Source organism: Rhinopithecus roxellana, chromosome 15 (genome assembly GCF_007565055.1).
Source record: "Rhinopithecus roxellana isolate Shanxi Qingling chromosome 15, ASM756505v1, whole genome shotgun sequence".
NCBI classification, from domain to species: domain Eukaryota; kingdom Metazoa; phylum Chordata; class Mammalia; order Primates; family Cercopithecidae; genus Rhinopithecus; species Rhinopithecus roxellana.
Genome location: NC_044563.1, coordinates 110,294,959 through 110,310,746, shown reverse-complemented (window position 1 = coordinate 110,310,746; position 15,788 = coordinate 110,294,959). Strand labels below are relative to the sequence as shown.

The following is a 15,788-nucleotide window of genomic DNA, read 5'->3' as shown; positions in this document are numbered from 1 at the left end:
CAACTCCATCTTAGAGGAAAAAAAAAAAAAGTCTGGTGTGCAGGGAAATGCTCCAGACTGAAGCTGTAAATTTGAATTATCAGCATCTATTAATAATTGGTACTGAAGGCCTTGAGACTGACAGGAGATGACCAAGGGAGTGAGAAGTCCAGGTGCTGAGCAGTGCTCTCTGGCCTGCAGGAACTGCTGCCCTCTTATTTAGCCTGGCATCAACCTCACTTCTCCACAGTGATGGTGGTGAATGGCAGAAACTTGGACCTTTCTTGGAGTTCACCTAATGTGTCTCTCTTTCCACAGGCCAAAGCTGTCTTGAAATTTATTGAGGGTATCTCTGAAAAGACCCTGAGGAGTACTGTTGCACTCACAGCTGCCCGAGGACGGGGAAAATCTGCAGCCCTGGGATTGGCGATTGCTGGGGCGGTGGCATTTGGGTAAGGGGATTCGATCCTCCATCTTTAGGAACTCTGGGCGCTGTGGGGGTAGTGTGCAGGGTTGGGGTCAGAGGACTGGTATCTCACGTTCCTAGTTCTGAGTGGGTTCAGTGTGTGATTTCTCTAGGTCTTGATTTCCTGCCAGGAAACAGCAGCGCTGTTTCCCCAACCCACCCTAAAGGTGCATGTTTACTTGTGTGGAAACATAGACACATATATACCAGGGCCTTTGTAATCGCTATTTATAGTTGAACAAACATGCAGAAGCAAAGAAATGTGAGTAAGAAACTTTGCACCTCTCAGGGCATGAGAACATGTGTGACCAGCCTTGCTGACTGAGAAAAGTACAAGTTTGACATTTTAATGATTTTGATTAAGAGAAGCTTTCTTTGGCTTCTGAGGAGCTGGTTTTAGGTGTGATGTTACTTTCTGTTCTTTTCTATTTGGTATGGAAGATACATGCAACTGCCAGTAGAGTATGTTCTTCCAACTTCTCAGCCATAATAATGTACCTAGAACTTACTGTGTTTGCTTTTGTGCATTATCTTCCTTGGTGCTCTTTAGAGCTCTGTGGGCATTTTATAGATGAATCAACCCAGGCTTGGGGAGTTCCAGGGATTTACCCAAGATCCTCCAGCAAGTCAGTGCTGGTAGAGCTGGGGCTTGAGCTTAGCTCCTGACTCCTTGTCCTTCGTTCTTCGTGCTGCTCTAGCTGTAGCAGTCTCTTAGGCATTAGCATCTGCTGTTAGCATCCTTTATACTCAGCAAGGCAAAGCTAACTTGGAGGTTAGCTTTGGCCTTGGCCTGAGCACCGATTGAGCTCTCCAGCTTCACCATTTGAAAGTTTCAGCACAGCTAGTGATGGGCGTGAAACTACTTATTGTAGCAGTGCCCTAGATTGGGGAGCAGTCTGTCTGTTCTGCACACTGAGGGCGTTGTCTCCACAGTGCTTCTAAGCAATTTGCTTTCACAGATGTTGGTAGCTAAATGTCTGGAGTTGCTTTACTTTCCTTCCCAAAAGGTGTCCTGGCTTTTTCCCTTGCTGTTACCTCTGGTTATCACTTTTGGGACAGGAGCAAACAAAAATATTTTCTTTTTTAAATTGTTTCTTTGAAATGTTCCTAATTTCTTAAAAATCCTTCTTTTATTTTGTTCTGTAGGTACTCCAATATCTTCGTTACCTCCCCAAGCCCTGATAACCTCCATACTCTGTTTGAATTTGTATTTAAAGGGTTTGATGCTCTGCAATATCAGGTAGGAAATTTGGATTAAGAATTTGTATTTTGGACCAGGCGTGGTGGCTCATGCCTGTAATCCCAGTACTTTGGGAGGCTGAGGCGGCGGATCACCTGAGGTCAGGACTTCGAGACCAGCCTGACCAACATAGAGAAACCCCGTCTCTACTAAAAATACAAAATTAGCTGGCGTGGTGGCACATGCCTGTAATCCCAGCTACTCGGGAGGCTGAGGCAGGAGAATCACTTGAACCCAGGGTGGGCAGAGGTTGCAGTGAGCTGAGATCACGCCATTGCACTCCAGCCTGGGCTCAAAACTCCATCTCAAAAAAAAAAAAAAAAAAAAGATTTCTGTTTTGATACAGTACTGGGTTTAAATCCAAGTGAGGTCTTTAGAATGCTTTCTTACTTTCATAATATTTGGTTTCTAAAACTTGTTTCTAAAGTTTGTCATTGGTTTGACTCCCCACCAGGAACATCTGGATTATGAGATTATCCAATCTCTAAATCCTGAATTTAACAAAGCAGTGATCAGAGTGAATGTATTTCGAGAACACAGGCAGACTATTCAGGTGAGGCTTGTTCTCAGACCCTGATGTGCAGGGCCAGTGTCTTGCTGTATTTTACTGGCTCTAAGATGTTTCCTGTTATAGACATGTATGTCTTGTGTAATTGCATCTCTTTTAGACAATGGTGGTGTTGTTTGCTAAACCTGTTCCAGATTTTCAGCCTCTTTTAAAAAAAAAATTCAGCAAACTAACAAATATATGTAGTTAGATTGAAAAGTTGTGTTTTTGTCCTTTGAATATGGAATAAGTGGGGTGGAAAGTATGCTGATTAATTAAAAGAGAATCTTTCTTCTGACATCAGTTCTTTTTTTTTTTTTTTTTTTTTTTTTTATTATACTCTAAGTTCTAGGGTACATGTGCATAACGTGCAGGTTTGTTACATATGTATACTTATGCCATGCTGGTGTGCTGCACCCATCAACTCGTCAGCACCCATCAATTCATCATTTATATCATGTATAACTCCCCAATGCAATCCCTCCCTCCTCCCCCCTCCCCCCTCCCCATGATAGACCCCAGTGTGTGATGTTCCCCTTCCCGAGTCCAAGTGATCTCATTGTTCAGTTCCCACCTATGAGTGAGAACATGCGGTGTTTGGTTTTCTCTTCTTGTGATAGTTTGCTAAGAATGATGGTTTCCAGCTGCATCCATGTCCCTACAAAGGATGCAAACTCATCCTTTTTTATGGCTGCATAGTATTCCATGGTGTATATGTGCCACATTTTCTTAATCCAGTCTGTCACAGATGGACATTTGGGTTGATTCCAAGTCTTTGCTATTGTGAATAGTGCCGCAATAAACATACGTGTACATGTGTCTTTGTAGTAGACTAATTTATAATCCTTTGGGTATATACCCAGTAGTGGGATGGCTGGGTCATATGGTACATCTAGTTCTAGATCCTTGAGGAATTGCCATACTGTTTTCCATAATGGTTGAACTAGTTTACAATCCCACCAACAGTGTAAAAGTGTTCCTATTTCTCCACATCCTCTCCAACACCTGTTGTTTCCTGACTTCTTAATGATTGCCATTCTAACTGGTGTGAGATGGTATCTCATTGTGGTTTTGATTTGCATTTCTCTGATGGCCGACATCAGTTCTAACTTTGCTTAGTTATTGCAGTTTTTGAAATGTTGCATCTGTAACTAGAACAATAACCTTACAGCTTAAATGAAAAAAAGAACTTTGCAAAATGTGCTCTGAATCTTTGTGGTTTAGCCAGTGGCCTATTTTCTTTTTTAAACAGTGTTTTCCCGAAAGTTCTAAAAATCTCTAGCACTCTGTAAGCCTGAATGGTCTGCACTTGTCCAAAGGCTGCAGGTTTGCTAAATCTCTAAGAGAGGCATGAGGTGACGGGCTTACAGATGGACTGAGACTAATGGGCTCTTACTGGAGGAGGTTCATTGATTATTTTTGGAATTGGGTTGGGAAGTGAGCCAGGTGAATTTGGCAGTTTGTACCCTAGCATTTTATGCCTGTCAAAGCATATGTATATGCATGTCAATAAGTTATACCTGTTTATCAGAGGCCAGATTATAAACAATATTAAGTGTTTATGCCCTTTACCTTAATTTTTTCTTACTAGTCTCTTTCTAGAATCTCTTCATTCTGTATATTTCTTCTCACTTTTGCTTGATTCTCCCAGCTGGGAGGAGGACAGGCTGCTGTTGGTGAGGGTCAGGCTGCAGGCAATGAGAACACAGAGACCTGTTAAAACTCAAGAAAAATACACAAACTGAAGAAGGAAAACATTTCTGTGAAATGCCCTGCCTCGGGCCTTGCTCCTTCTTGAATTTGTAATCAAATACTCTCTCATATTACCAGAGTTCTTTTGTCTCCAGTGTGAGCACAGAGGAGGTGACCTTACTTTATGAGGTTCCATTTGTGTTCCTTTCAGGCCTCTCTTTGGTCTCAACATTGAGAAAAAGAAGAATATTAGATAAAAGTTGGCTTCACCTCCCTTGGGGGGCTGCTTTCTGCTGCTTTTATGAGATGCTTGTTTAGTTTTTCCCTTGAAGAATCTAAGATCTGGGGCCCTGTTGAGGATGTACATTCCGCTGCTAGCAATGAGTGGGGTTGGCCGGGCACGGTGGCTCATGGCTGTAATCCCAGTGCTTTGGGAGGCTGAGGTGGGCGAATCACTTGAGGTCAGGAGTTGGAGACCATCCCGGCCAACGTGGTAAAATCCCATCTCTACTAAAATGTAAAAAAATTAGCCAGGCATGGTGGCATGCTTCTGCAATCCCAGCTCCTCAGGAGGCCAAGGCAGGGGAATTGGTTGAACCCGAGAATTGGTTGAACCCTGGAGGCAGAGGTTGCAATGAGCCGAGATCATTCCACTGCACTCCAGCCTGGGCGACAGAGTGAGGCTTTGTTTCAAAAAATAAAAAAAAGAAATGGGTGAGGTTGCCGCCTCCCTGGCTCATCAACTTGTTGCAAAGCAGTTAGAACGTCTTATTTGCAACGAAATAGTTCAAATGTATAGGACAGTGCAGAGACCAATATAACATTCAGGTGCCCAACACTCAGGTTTAAGTATTGTTGACATTTTGATGTTTGCGGTATTTGTTTCATATTTTAAATGTCACTTAGATTTTTGTTTTAAAGAACTAAAACATCACAAATACAGCTGAAGTCCCTCAACCCCTTTCCGTCCTATTCCCTTCTGTCCCTCCCCAGGGGTGACTCATTTCTGATGCTGGTGTGTGTCCTTTCAGTTCATGTGTTTCTATGTTTACTACATAATTATCTGTCCATAGGTGGTAACATACTACACTTGTCCTCCTTCCTCTTTCCTTTTCTAAAATTTGTTTTCAAGATCTATGCAGATTAAAGCTTGTAGATCTGGTTGATTCATCTTTAGGTGTTATATAAGTAAATTATATTTACATGTATGTTTCTCAAAGTGGAATTGTTGGGTTTTAGGATTGTGTAGTTTTCCAGCTTTCTTAAAATTTACCAAATTCTCTTTCATAGTGTTTATACCAATTTACCCCCATGCCAGCATTCATTTGAGTTTTAATTTCTCTAAGAGCTCACCAACTCTGGACGTTTTACAGCTGTTTAAGTTTTGGGAGATGGTATCTCCCTGCTGTCTTTAGCATTTCACTGATTATTGGTGAGGTTGAATATCTTTGTTTATGTTAATTGGTTATTCAGGTTTCCTATAAGATAACCTCCTCATTGCTTTTCAAACCACTTTAAACTTAGCAGGAAGCCCTGAAGAAACTGAAGAGGTTGTTTGTATGCATAAATATATGTAAGTGTGCATGTATTAAGAAAATAACAAGTTCTAGAAATGTCTGTCAGCAGGGAGACTTGGCCTTTATAATCATGCCATCAGAGCAGGGAGCACAGTGCCCGGCATGAAAAATCCGACATCTTCCTCTTTAGCCACCACTGGGGTCGAGCTGTGCCTTGAGCTCATCGGCTTCCCTTATCTGAGGCTGGGGGAAAACATGAGGAGACAGAGAAAGGAAAAGAAGCCCCCATCTATCTATCAGCACTGTGAGTCAGGCACTGGGCAGGGCATTTTTACATACCTGCTTTATTTTTCCCTCAAGCAGCCATAAGATAGGTATTTCCTTCATTTTACAGGAGGAGGAGTCTGAGGCACTGTGGGATTAAGTGACTTGTCCAAGGTCACATGATCAGGGGCTGAGCTCTCTGAACCCAGGTGTCTGACTCCAAGCCCATCCCATTTTTGCCCTGCCAGGAAAAAGTAGAAAGGAGGAGTGAGAGGAGAGAAGGAAACAGGCAGAGAGAGGAAAGAGAACAGCCTTTATGATGAGTCACCAGTAATCGCAGCTGTGACATGAGTTCGCTATGCTAATAATCTAAATTTTCCTTCCCCACAGTATATACATCCTGCAGATGCTGTGAAACTGGGCCAGGCTGAACTAGTTGTGATTGATGAAGCCGCCGCCATCCCTCTCCCCTTGGTGAAGAACCTCCTTGGCCCCTACCTTGTTTTCATGGCATCCACCATCAACGGGTAAGGCACCATGAGCAGGAGTCCTTACTCCCGTGGCAGGCTCTTGCAGATTCAGGGGCATGTAGCGGATGTGACCTGGGCCTGGACAGCTAAGTCTGATTCTCAGAGTCTCTGAGTGTTTGGGGCTGCTTCACTCTCTACTGGGCTTCTGCAAATGGAAACTGCTCTCTTAATGAACTGTTACACGTTTCTGGCCCAACATGAAATGGGCAGCATAAGACTGAAGAATTTTAGTCTTATGTGCTGAGTGTGTGCTTCTGTCTGTAAGTGTGATAAAATGTTGAAAGATACATGGATGGTAGGCCGGGCGCGGTGGCTCAAGCCTGTAATCCCAGCACTTTGGGAGGCCGAGACGGGCGGATCACAAGGTCAGGAGATCGAGACCATCCTGGCTAACATGGTGAAACCCCGTCTCTACTAAAAATACAAAAAACTAGCCGGGCGAGGTGGCGGGCGCCTGTAGTCCCAGCTACTCCGGAGGCTGAGGCAGGAGAATGGCGTAAACCCGGGAGGCGGAGCTTGCAGTGAGCTGAGATCCGGCCACTGCACTCTAGCCTGGGCGACAGAGCAAGACTCCGTCTCAAAAAAAAAAAAAAAAAAATACATGGATGGCAATACCAATACCTTATATCTTAGAAAATATGGTATTAAAGTACTATAATTATCATAAAAAAGCAAGCTCATAATGACATGAGTGTTTTTTTTAATTTGAAATATTTAATTTTTAAATTTGAAATATTTAATGTTTGCTATTGAAAAATTACAACAGGTAAGCAAAAGAAAAATCACTTGTAGCCAGGTGTGGTGGCTCACGCCTGTAATCCCAGCACATTGGGAGGCCAAGGCCAGTGGATCACAAGGTCAGGAGTTCGAGACCAGCCTGACCAACATAGTGAAACCCCGTCTCTACTAAAAATACAAAATAATAGCTGGGTGTGGTGGCAGGTGCCTGTAATCCCAGCACTCAGGAGGCTGAGGCAGAAGAATTGCTTAATCCCAGGAGGCGGAGGCTGCAGTGAGGCCGAGATTGCCTCACTGCACTCCAGCCTGGGCAACAGAGCAAGACTCTGTCTCAAAAAAAAAAAAAAAAAGAAAAGAAAAATCACCTGTAATTCAACCATCTGGAGATAGATTTTGTTAGAATTTTGTTGTACATTTTCTCTGCATTTACTTTTTTCATTTGAACAAAAACATTTTTAATTTGCTTTTTGAATATAGCAATGTATTGTGAAATCTTTTGAGGTCACTAAACACATATCTCCAATATTGGGAAGATTTCTGTATGGAAATCACATCTTAAAGAGATTATTCTGTGGCCGGGCACGGTGGCTCAAGCCTGTAATCCCAGCACTTTGGGAGGCCAAGGCGGGCAGATCACGAGGTCAGGAGATCGAGACCATCTTGGCTGACACGGTGAAACCCCGTCTCTACTAAAAATACAAAAAATTAGCCGGGCGTGGTGGCGGGCGCCTGTAGTCCCAGCTACTCGGAGGCTGAGGCGGGAGAATGGTGGGAACCCGGGAGGCGGAGCTTGCAGTGAGCCGAGATCGCGCCACTGCACTCCAGCCTGGGTGACACAGCCAGACTCCGTCTCAAAAAAAAAAAAAAAAAAAAAATTATTCTGTATGCAGATTTATTGTGACTTTTGCTTACACTGAAAATACTGAAATAAAATGGGTTTTTATTTTTTGAACAGCTTTATTGAGATATAACTCACATACTGTACTATCTATCCATTTAAAATATGTAATTTAATGGTTTTTAGTACGTTCACAGAGTTGTTCAACCATGCTCACAACCAATTTTAGAACATTTTTATCACCCTATAAAGAAAGCCTGTGCATCCTCCTCCAGTTCCTCCACACCCCCCAACCCTAGGGATTCACTAATCTACTTTCTGTAGCCATAGATTTGCCTATTTTGGACGTTTCATATAAATGGAATTATAAAATATGTGGTCTTCCATGACTGACTTGTAGCATATATCAGTATTTCATTCCTTTTTGTGGTTGAATAGTATTCTATTGTATGGATATACCACATTTTATTTTTCCTTTTATCTGTTGGTGGACATTTGGGTTATTTCTCCCTCTTGGCTATTATTAATAATCTTGCTTTGAACGTTAGCGTGCAGATTTTTGCATGGACGTGTTTTTCAGTTCTCTTAGGGATACACCTAGGAGTGAAACAACTGGGCTAACTCTGTGTTTGACCATGTGAGGAGCTGCCAGACTCTTACAAAGCAGTTGCACATTCTACATTCCCACCAGCAGTGTGTGAGGGTTCTGACTTTTCTGTATTATCTCACACACTTTTTATGTTTCATTGTGATTATAGTCATTCTAATAGGTGTGAAGTGACCTCTCATTATAATTTTCATTTGCATTTCCTGGTGACTAATGATGTTAGCCTCTTTTCATGTGCCTGTTGGCCACTCATGTATCTTCTTTGGAGAAATGTCTATTCATATCCTCTGTTCATGTCTCTCATTGGGTTGTCTTTTTTATTAATGATTTGTAAGGGTTCTTTATATATTCTTGATAGCAGGTCCCTTATCAGATGTGATTTACAAAAATTTTCTCCCATTCTATGGGTTTTTTCACTTTCTTTCTTTTCTTTTCTTTTTATTTTTCTTTTCTTTTTTTTTTTTTGAGACAGACTCTCACTCTGTTGCCCAGGCTGGAGCGCAGTAGCATAATCTTGGCTCACTGCAACCTTCACCTCCCAGATTCAAGCGATTCTCTTGCCTCAGCCTCTCGAGTAGCTGGGATTACAGGTGTGTACCACCATGCCCGGCTAACTTTTGTATTTTTAGTAGAGACAGGATTTCACTATGTTGGTCAGGCTGGTCTCAAACTCCTGATCTCAGGTGATACACCCGCCTCCCAAAGTGCTGGGATTATAGGTATGAGCCACTGCACCCGGCCACCGTCTTTATTATAATGTCCTTTGATGACAAAAGTTTTTAAGTTTTGTTGCTTGTGCTTACTCTGTTTTCTTAAATAAGTAAATGGAGTATCTTTGGGAGACCTTTGTTATGTGGGGTGGAGAGTGGGAATAAAACACTCATTCTAGCTTTTATAATTAAGAGGAGGTATTTTACAGTCTTTGAATATAATAATGAGTATTATGAAATGAGGTAATGAAAAAAAGGGCTCTGTGTACCCTGTGGTCACATATGCTTGTGACTAAAGACGAGAAGAAGACTCAACAATGAAAGCTGATTGAGTTATCAGATTATAGATGATTTAATTTTTTCCCAACATTTTAAAGCTGTTTTATGTCACCTTTTAAGTGGGAATTTCTGAGGTGGTGGATTTGTTTTATTACCCAAACTGGAAATGTTCTCAGTTCATTTCCTTATGCACTGTACTTCCAAAAGCAGCTCCGTTAGTTGACCATTTAACTTTGTTCCAGCTTCACTAAAACTGCCTAAAGCCTTTATGCTAAAGGCTTTACTTACACCCTTTTTCCAGTCCTTATTTTTTAAGTTCACATCACAGTCCTATGAGGTGTATAGAATAGTCCCCCCTTGAAGATGAGGCTAAAAGAGATTGAACTCCTTGCCCAAAGATACTAAGTAGATGAGCCAGGATGTGAGCCCAGGCCTGGGTGGCCCCTCACTGAGCCACCGTGCCACCCCGCCGCCTCTGGACAGGTGCCTGCTGTGCTGGAAGTTCAGAGATGAGCAAGGCTGTCCTGGGGGAAGCAGGGATCTGATGTTTCAGCAGGTGGAGGAAAGCAGCTCTCTGTCCCCTCCTAGACAGTGGATTTGGTACCTCATGCCTGATTCCTTTTGCCTTTGCTTCTAGCTATGAGGGCACTGGCCGGTCACTGTCCCTCAAGCTAATTCAGCAGCTCCGTCAACAGAGCGCCCAGAGCCAGGTCAGCACCACCGCTGAGAATAAGACCACGACGACAGCCAGATTGGCATCAGGTACCCCAGAACCTGAGCCGGGCCCCGCGGTTTACAGCAAGGCCCTTCAGACTTGCCGATCCTCGCTTCCCCTGTGACATCATGAGCAGCACCAAACCTTCCCACCATCAGGCTAGGAGGTTGAGTCCCCAAGAGGAGAAGTAGTTTTCCTCGGCCAGTGACCAGATGGGAGCCAGACTAGGGCCTTCTGATGGCAGGGCCCTTGTGTGTCCTTGTCTCAGGGCATGGTTGCTTTGAGATCCCTTTGAGGTTGGTATTGTGGCAAGTTGAATATCCACCAAAAACAATTTTAAGCCACCCAGTTTAAATTCTTACCACACATCTCTGGCCACCATGGGACAAATACAAAGTGAAACATTTTTCCTTGCTTTTTTAGACAATACATATTTAATCATTGTTTCTTCTTTTGTGTGTGTGATTGTGGGGAGCAGCACGGACACTGCATGAGGTTTCCCTCCAGGAGTCAATCCGATACGCCCCTGGGGACGCAGTGGAGAAGTGGCTGAATGACTTGCTGTGCTTGGATTGCCTCAACATCACTCGGATAGTCTCAGGCTGCCCCTTGCCTGAGGCTTGTGAACTGTATCCTCCTCTAGGTTTCACTGGCCCTGTGAAAAGGAGAGGGGCGGTGTAAGAATTCAAAGGATTTGGGCCCTTTGTTTCATAGGATGCTGCTCTAGAGAAAGGGGAAAGTTGAACATTTTCAATTTCCTTTTTCTCTTCATCCTTCTTTTTTTTTTTTTTTTTTTTTTGAGACAGAGTCTCGCTCTGTTGCCAGGCTGGAGTGCAGTGGCGTGATATCGGCTCACTGTAACCTCTGCCTCCAGGGTTCAAGCAGTTCTCATGCCTCAGCCTCTCGAGTAGCTGGAATTACAGGCGTGCGCCACCACGCCCGGCTAATTTTTATATTTTTAATAGAGACGGATTTCACCATGTTGGTCAGGCTGGTCTTGAACTCCTGACGTTGTGATCCGCCTGCCTCAGCCTCCCAAAGTGCTGGGATTACCGGTGTGAGCCACCACGCCCGGCCCTCTTCTTCCTTCTTTTACGTGTTTCTGCTTAGGACACTGAGCTCCTGTTCCCAGCTGGGGAAATTTGTTCTGCCTCCAGAGAGTAGTATGACCAGTCTTGGGCTGCTTGTTTGGTTTTGGTTTCTTAACTCCAGACCCAGCTACTATGTTAATAGAGATACCCTCTTTTGCTACCACAAGGCCTCTGAAGTTTTCCTCCAACGGCTTATGGCCCTCTACGTGGCTTCTCACTACAAGGTAACTGCAGCTAGCCCTTGTGTGAATGTCAGCAGGGAGCTTCAGCATTTGGCAGTCCCCTTTTACCTGATTTACATCTTTTATTACGTAGTGGCTTAGGTGACTGTTCCATTGGGACATTGATGAGGTCCATTGATCTTGCTGTATGTAGGTATAGAGCGTGGAGCTCCATGCAGTAGCTGGACAGGGTGGAAAGCCGTGCCCATTTTTAAAGGGCTGCTTTCATTTCTTGCCTGCCTACTAAACTGATAGGATGAGGTGACATTGCAGTTGTGGCCCGGTGGTGCAGTTTGACCTGAGACCAGCTTTGTAGCTCTGGGCTATTTTTATGAAACAGTGCATTTGAGAGTTTAGAATATCTGAAACTCTTAAAAACGAAAGGGTTGGTTAAAAAGGATACTTTTTGAATGTCTAGGTAGTATTTTTATGAACAGCCTGTAACGGAAGGCTTGAGGAGTTGGCGTTAGAAGTGGTGACAGTTTTTCCTGAAATAGCAGCCTCTTATCTGTAAAAAGTTCACTTCCTAGCTGTGAAATACGTAGTGCTAAATAAATTCTCTTCTGCTGTCCAGCCTCAGTGCTTGGGGTGAGAAGACAGTAGGCGTTTGAGGCTAAGTTCCACTTAACTTGTTATGAAGAGTCTCAGACTTGCCAAAATACTAGAAAGGTGCTTTGCTGGAGCTCTTCACTTGTCTTTGGAGAAGGCAATACTGCAGTCATCCTGTGGTTCTGAATCGAACCTCTTGCGTAAAGGGCAAGAGGAAGATTGCTTCTCACTGACCCGTGTTTGGCTTCCACAGAACTCTCCCAATGATCTCCAGATGCTCTCCGATGCACCTGCTCACCATCTCTTCTGCCTTCTGCCTCCCGTGCCCCCCACCCAGAATGCCCTTCCAGAAGTGCTTGCTGTTATCCAGGTATAGGAGCAGAGGCATCCTTGTGGCAGTGATTTGGGGAACCACTGAGGCATCAGGAATTAGTGGCTCAATAATTGCACTGTGGGAGTTTTGAAACTGTGGAGTCCTAGTCTGGAACCAAGGGGCTGGGTCTGCTGAGACAGGTGACTAGGGTGCACTGGAAGAAGTCAGCGCCACTAGACACCCAAAGCTCCGCTGTTCGTGGACGGGGAAAAGCCAGAATCGACCACTCTTTTATGTTGACTCACAGCTTCTTCCACAAACAGACTTGTTTGTTTTATCCCTTTATTACAAAAGCAATACATGGTGCTTTTTGCATTAGAGGCTACAGATTGGGGAACAAATTTTTAATGCCTAGCATGGATGTATTTATGCATTTCTGTATCACTTTTCCTTTTCATATACATGGGAACGCAGTATTTAGTAATCTGCTTTTACTTTTAGGCAGTGTATAAAATACTCATAATCTACATAAGTTTTAAAAGCTGTGTAGTATTTCATTATATGCATGTACCATGATTTGTTCAACCATTCACCTGCTAGACATTTGAGTTGTTTTGAACTTGTGCTGTTCTGTACAGAGCCTCATAAGCATCCTGTGTCTTGATGACATTGACACACTCACAACATGCATCGAGACTCTCTTCCAATGTGGCTGTTACTTTTTGGGTCAGGAGGCTGTCTTCTGTCTTGTAACATGGGGCATGGTAGTTAAGCTCCTGTTAGGAATGGATGTGTCAGTCAGTGTCAGGGTTAAACCTGAACACCGGGGTGGAAACAACTGGCCTAGTCCGAGAAGCAAGCTTTATTCTGCGAGTGGGCTGTGTATCAGAGCTGGCCTTTCTTCCTGCACTGTCCTGCTTCCCCCACAGGTGTGCCTTGAAGGGGAGATTTCTCGCCAGTCCATCTTGAACAGTCTGTCTCGAGGCAAGAAGGCTTCAGGGGACCTGATTCCATGGACAGTGTCAGAACAGGTGATGGGCTTTCCCTGGCATGTCTGAGGGAAGCTGGCGGTGTCCGAAGATGTCTGTGTTGCTAGGTTATTGGTTTGTATCTCCCACACAGTTCCAAGATCCAGACTTTGGTGGTCTTTCTGGTGGAAGGGTCGTTCGCATTGCTGTTCACCCGGATTATCAAGGGGTAATGTGTCCTCAGGCTCCCCTGAAGCCGTGTTGCTGGCGGCACTTTAGGGCGGGGTTACTTGATGGTTGGAATAAGAAGATGGTCAAGCAGAAGCAAGTGAAGTGTAAGCACTTCCCTGCTCTGAAGAATTTAGCCAGGGTTCGGGGTGGGCAGGTGGACAGGATGATGGCATATGCCCACTCTTCCTTTGTGAGAACAAGGACTTGTGAACCAGACCTGCATACCAAAATTACCTTCTTAGAACACCTCACTGAGTAATTGGCTGTAGAAGCTTCCTTTTCAGGCAGTGGTACGGAAACTGCCTTTCTTTTGGGCTTGCCCGTCTGGAGACCAGAAACCACAGCCATCCTTACCCTCAAGTGGCTGTTCTTGATGGGCTAGACCAGTGTTAAGAACTCGGGTCTATGCTTTCAGTCATAGCGTCTCTGCTTTGACCTCATTGAGGAACTTCATTGGTTCTCTTGCCCCGTGCAGTTTGACGGTGAGGGAAGGTTCTCTAGAAGCAATACAGGGGAGTCACCGTGGCTTAGACTGAGAGCAGCTCTCTTCCCTCTGCCTCTTCCCCTTCATGTTTACTCCTAGATGGGCTATGGCAACCGTGCTCTGCAGCTGCTGCAGATGTACTACGAAGGCAGGTTTCCTTGTCTGGAGGAAAAGGTCCTTGAGACACCACAGGAAATTCACATCGTAAGCAGTGAGGTAAGCATCTTTTGACGAACTTTCTGTGTCCTGCTTCTTGGGAGGATAATTTTCTGGGTTTTTAGGGGCATCAGCAAAAACCAGTCCAGAGCTTTGGGCCCCTCTCTCATTTTCTTCTACTGCTGCTTTCTCCAACCGAACACTTGAGATCCTCAGATCAGTGTCATTGGGATCATCTGGCAGCTTGTTAAAAATGTAAATTCTTGAGCCTCATTCCAGACCTACTGAATCAGAAACTCTGGGGTAGACCCTGTAATCTCTAGTTCAACAAGAGTCTCAGGTGATTCTGATGCTTATTCAAGTTTGAGAATCACTGCTCTATAATCTCCTCTTTCATCCTACACTCAGACTAAGGGAAGTTCTGTCATTCCTTGGTAAGAATGACTGATACTAGTAACTGTGACAGCCTTTCATGTGCATTCATTGATTTTCATAGTATGTCTATTTGGGAGCTAGGCAAGGGGCTTTTATTTAAGTCGAAGCAGCTGGGCAACATGGCAAAACTTCGTCTCTACAAAAAATACAAAAATTAGCTGAGCGTGGTGGCACACACCTGTAGTCCTGGCTACTTGGGAGGCTGAGGTGGGAAGATTGCTTGAACCCCAGAAGTTGAAGCTGCATTGAGCCGAGATCTCGCCACTGGACTCCAGCCTGGGTGACAGAGCCAGACCCTGTCTCAAGCAATGAAAAAAAAAGTTCAAGCTCAGAGGTTTGTCACTTCCCAAGGCTGTCAGGTGATAGAACCTGGACTTCATGCTGGATCATAGGAATCTGTCTGTCCCTTTGTAAATCTGTCGGGCATTTCTTTTTTCTTTCTTTCTTTTTTTTTTTTTTTTCAAAGAGATAGAGTCTTGCTCTGTCTCCCAGGCTGGAGTGCAATGGCATGATTTCAGCTCACTGCAACCTCTGCCTCCCAGGTTCAAGCAGTTTTCCTGCCTCAGCCTTCTGAATAACTGGGACTACAAGCACACACCACCACGTCTGGCTAATTTTTGTATTTTTAGTAGAGATGGGGTTTTGCCATGTTGGCTAGGCCAGTCTCGAACTCCTGACCTCAGGTGATCCACCTGCCTCGGTCTCCCAAAGTGCTGGGATTACAGGCATGAGCCACCACTCCTGGCCTCTGTCAGTCATTCCTAAACTCTGGCTGTCTTCCTGCATTCTAGAGGTCCAGAGCAGTGTGACTCCATGCATGTTGAGGTGTTTTGTGTACGTAGGAATGATTGCTTGACTGTGGTGTTCCCATAGTTTGACAACCACAGCAACAAACCAAGAAACCTCTCCCAGTTTTTGTTGTGCTGAGTCCAGAGTGAGCTGTGGCAGGGTTGCTTGACGATGTCTCTCTCCCTCTGTTAAGTGGACTGTGTTCTCTCCTTGGCATCTTCACAGGCTGTCAGCTTGCTGGAAGAGGTCGTCACTCCCCGGAAGGACCTGCCTCCTTTACTCCTCAAATTGAATGAGAGGCCCGCTGAGCGCCTGGATTACCTGGGTGTTTCCTATGGCTTGACCCCCAGGCTCCTCAAGTAACTGCCTGCCCTCCTTCCTCAGCATCACTCCTTGGCATTGAGAAAGAAGAGTTCTGTGGGCTGTGTG

The 15,788-nt window shown here is 44.5% G+C and overlaps 1 protein-coding gene across 1 annotated transcript in view; it reads left to right on the top strand.

Moving 5' to 3' along the window:
* Positions 1-15,788, top strand: part of NAT10 (N-acetyltransferase 10) — a 42,381-nt gene that overhangs the window by 16,696 nt on the left and 9,897 nt on the right. Inside the window, exons 9-20 of the mRNA XM_010358361.2 lie at positions 298-431; positions 1,592-1,685; positions 2,140-2,238; positions 6,096-6,232; positions 10,045-10,169; positions 10,601-10,751; positions 11,341-11,437; positions 12,237-12,353; positions 13,226-13,327; positions 13,419-13,493; positions 14,079-14,195; positions 15,585-15,718. Of these exons, the coding sequence (XP_010356663.2) occupies positions 298-431; positions 1,592-1,685; positions 2,140-2,238; positions 6,096-6,232; positions 10,045-10,169; positions 10,601-10,751; positions 11,341-11,437; positions 12,237-12,353; positions 13,226-13,327; positions 13,419-13,493; positions 14,079-14,195; positions 15,585-15,718 (1,382 nt within the window). The remainder of the gene's footprint in view (positions 1-297; positions 432-1,591; positions 1,686-2,139; positions 2,239-6,095; positions 6,233-10,044; positions 10,170-10,600; positions 10,752-11,340; positions 11,438-12,236; positions 12,354-13,225; positions 13,328-13,418; positions 13,494-14,078; positions 14,196-15,584; positions 15,719-15,788) is intronic.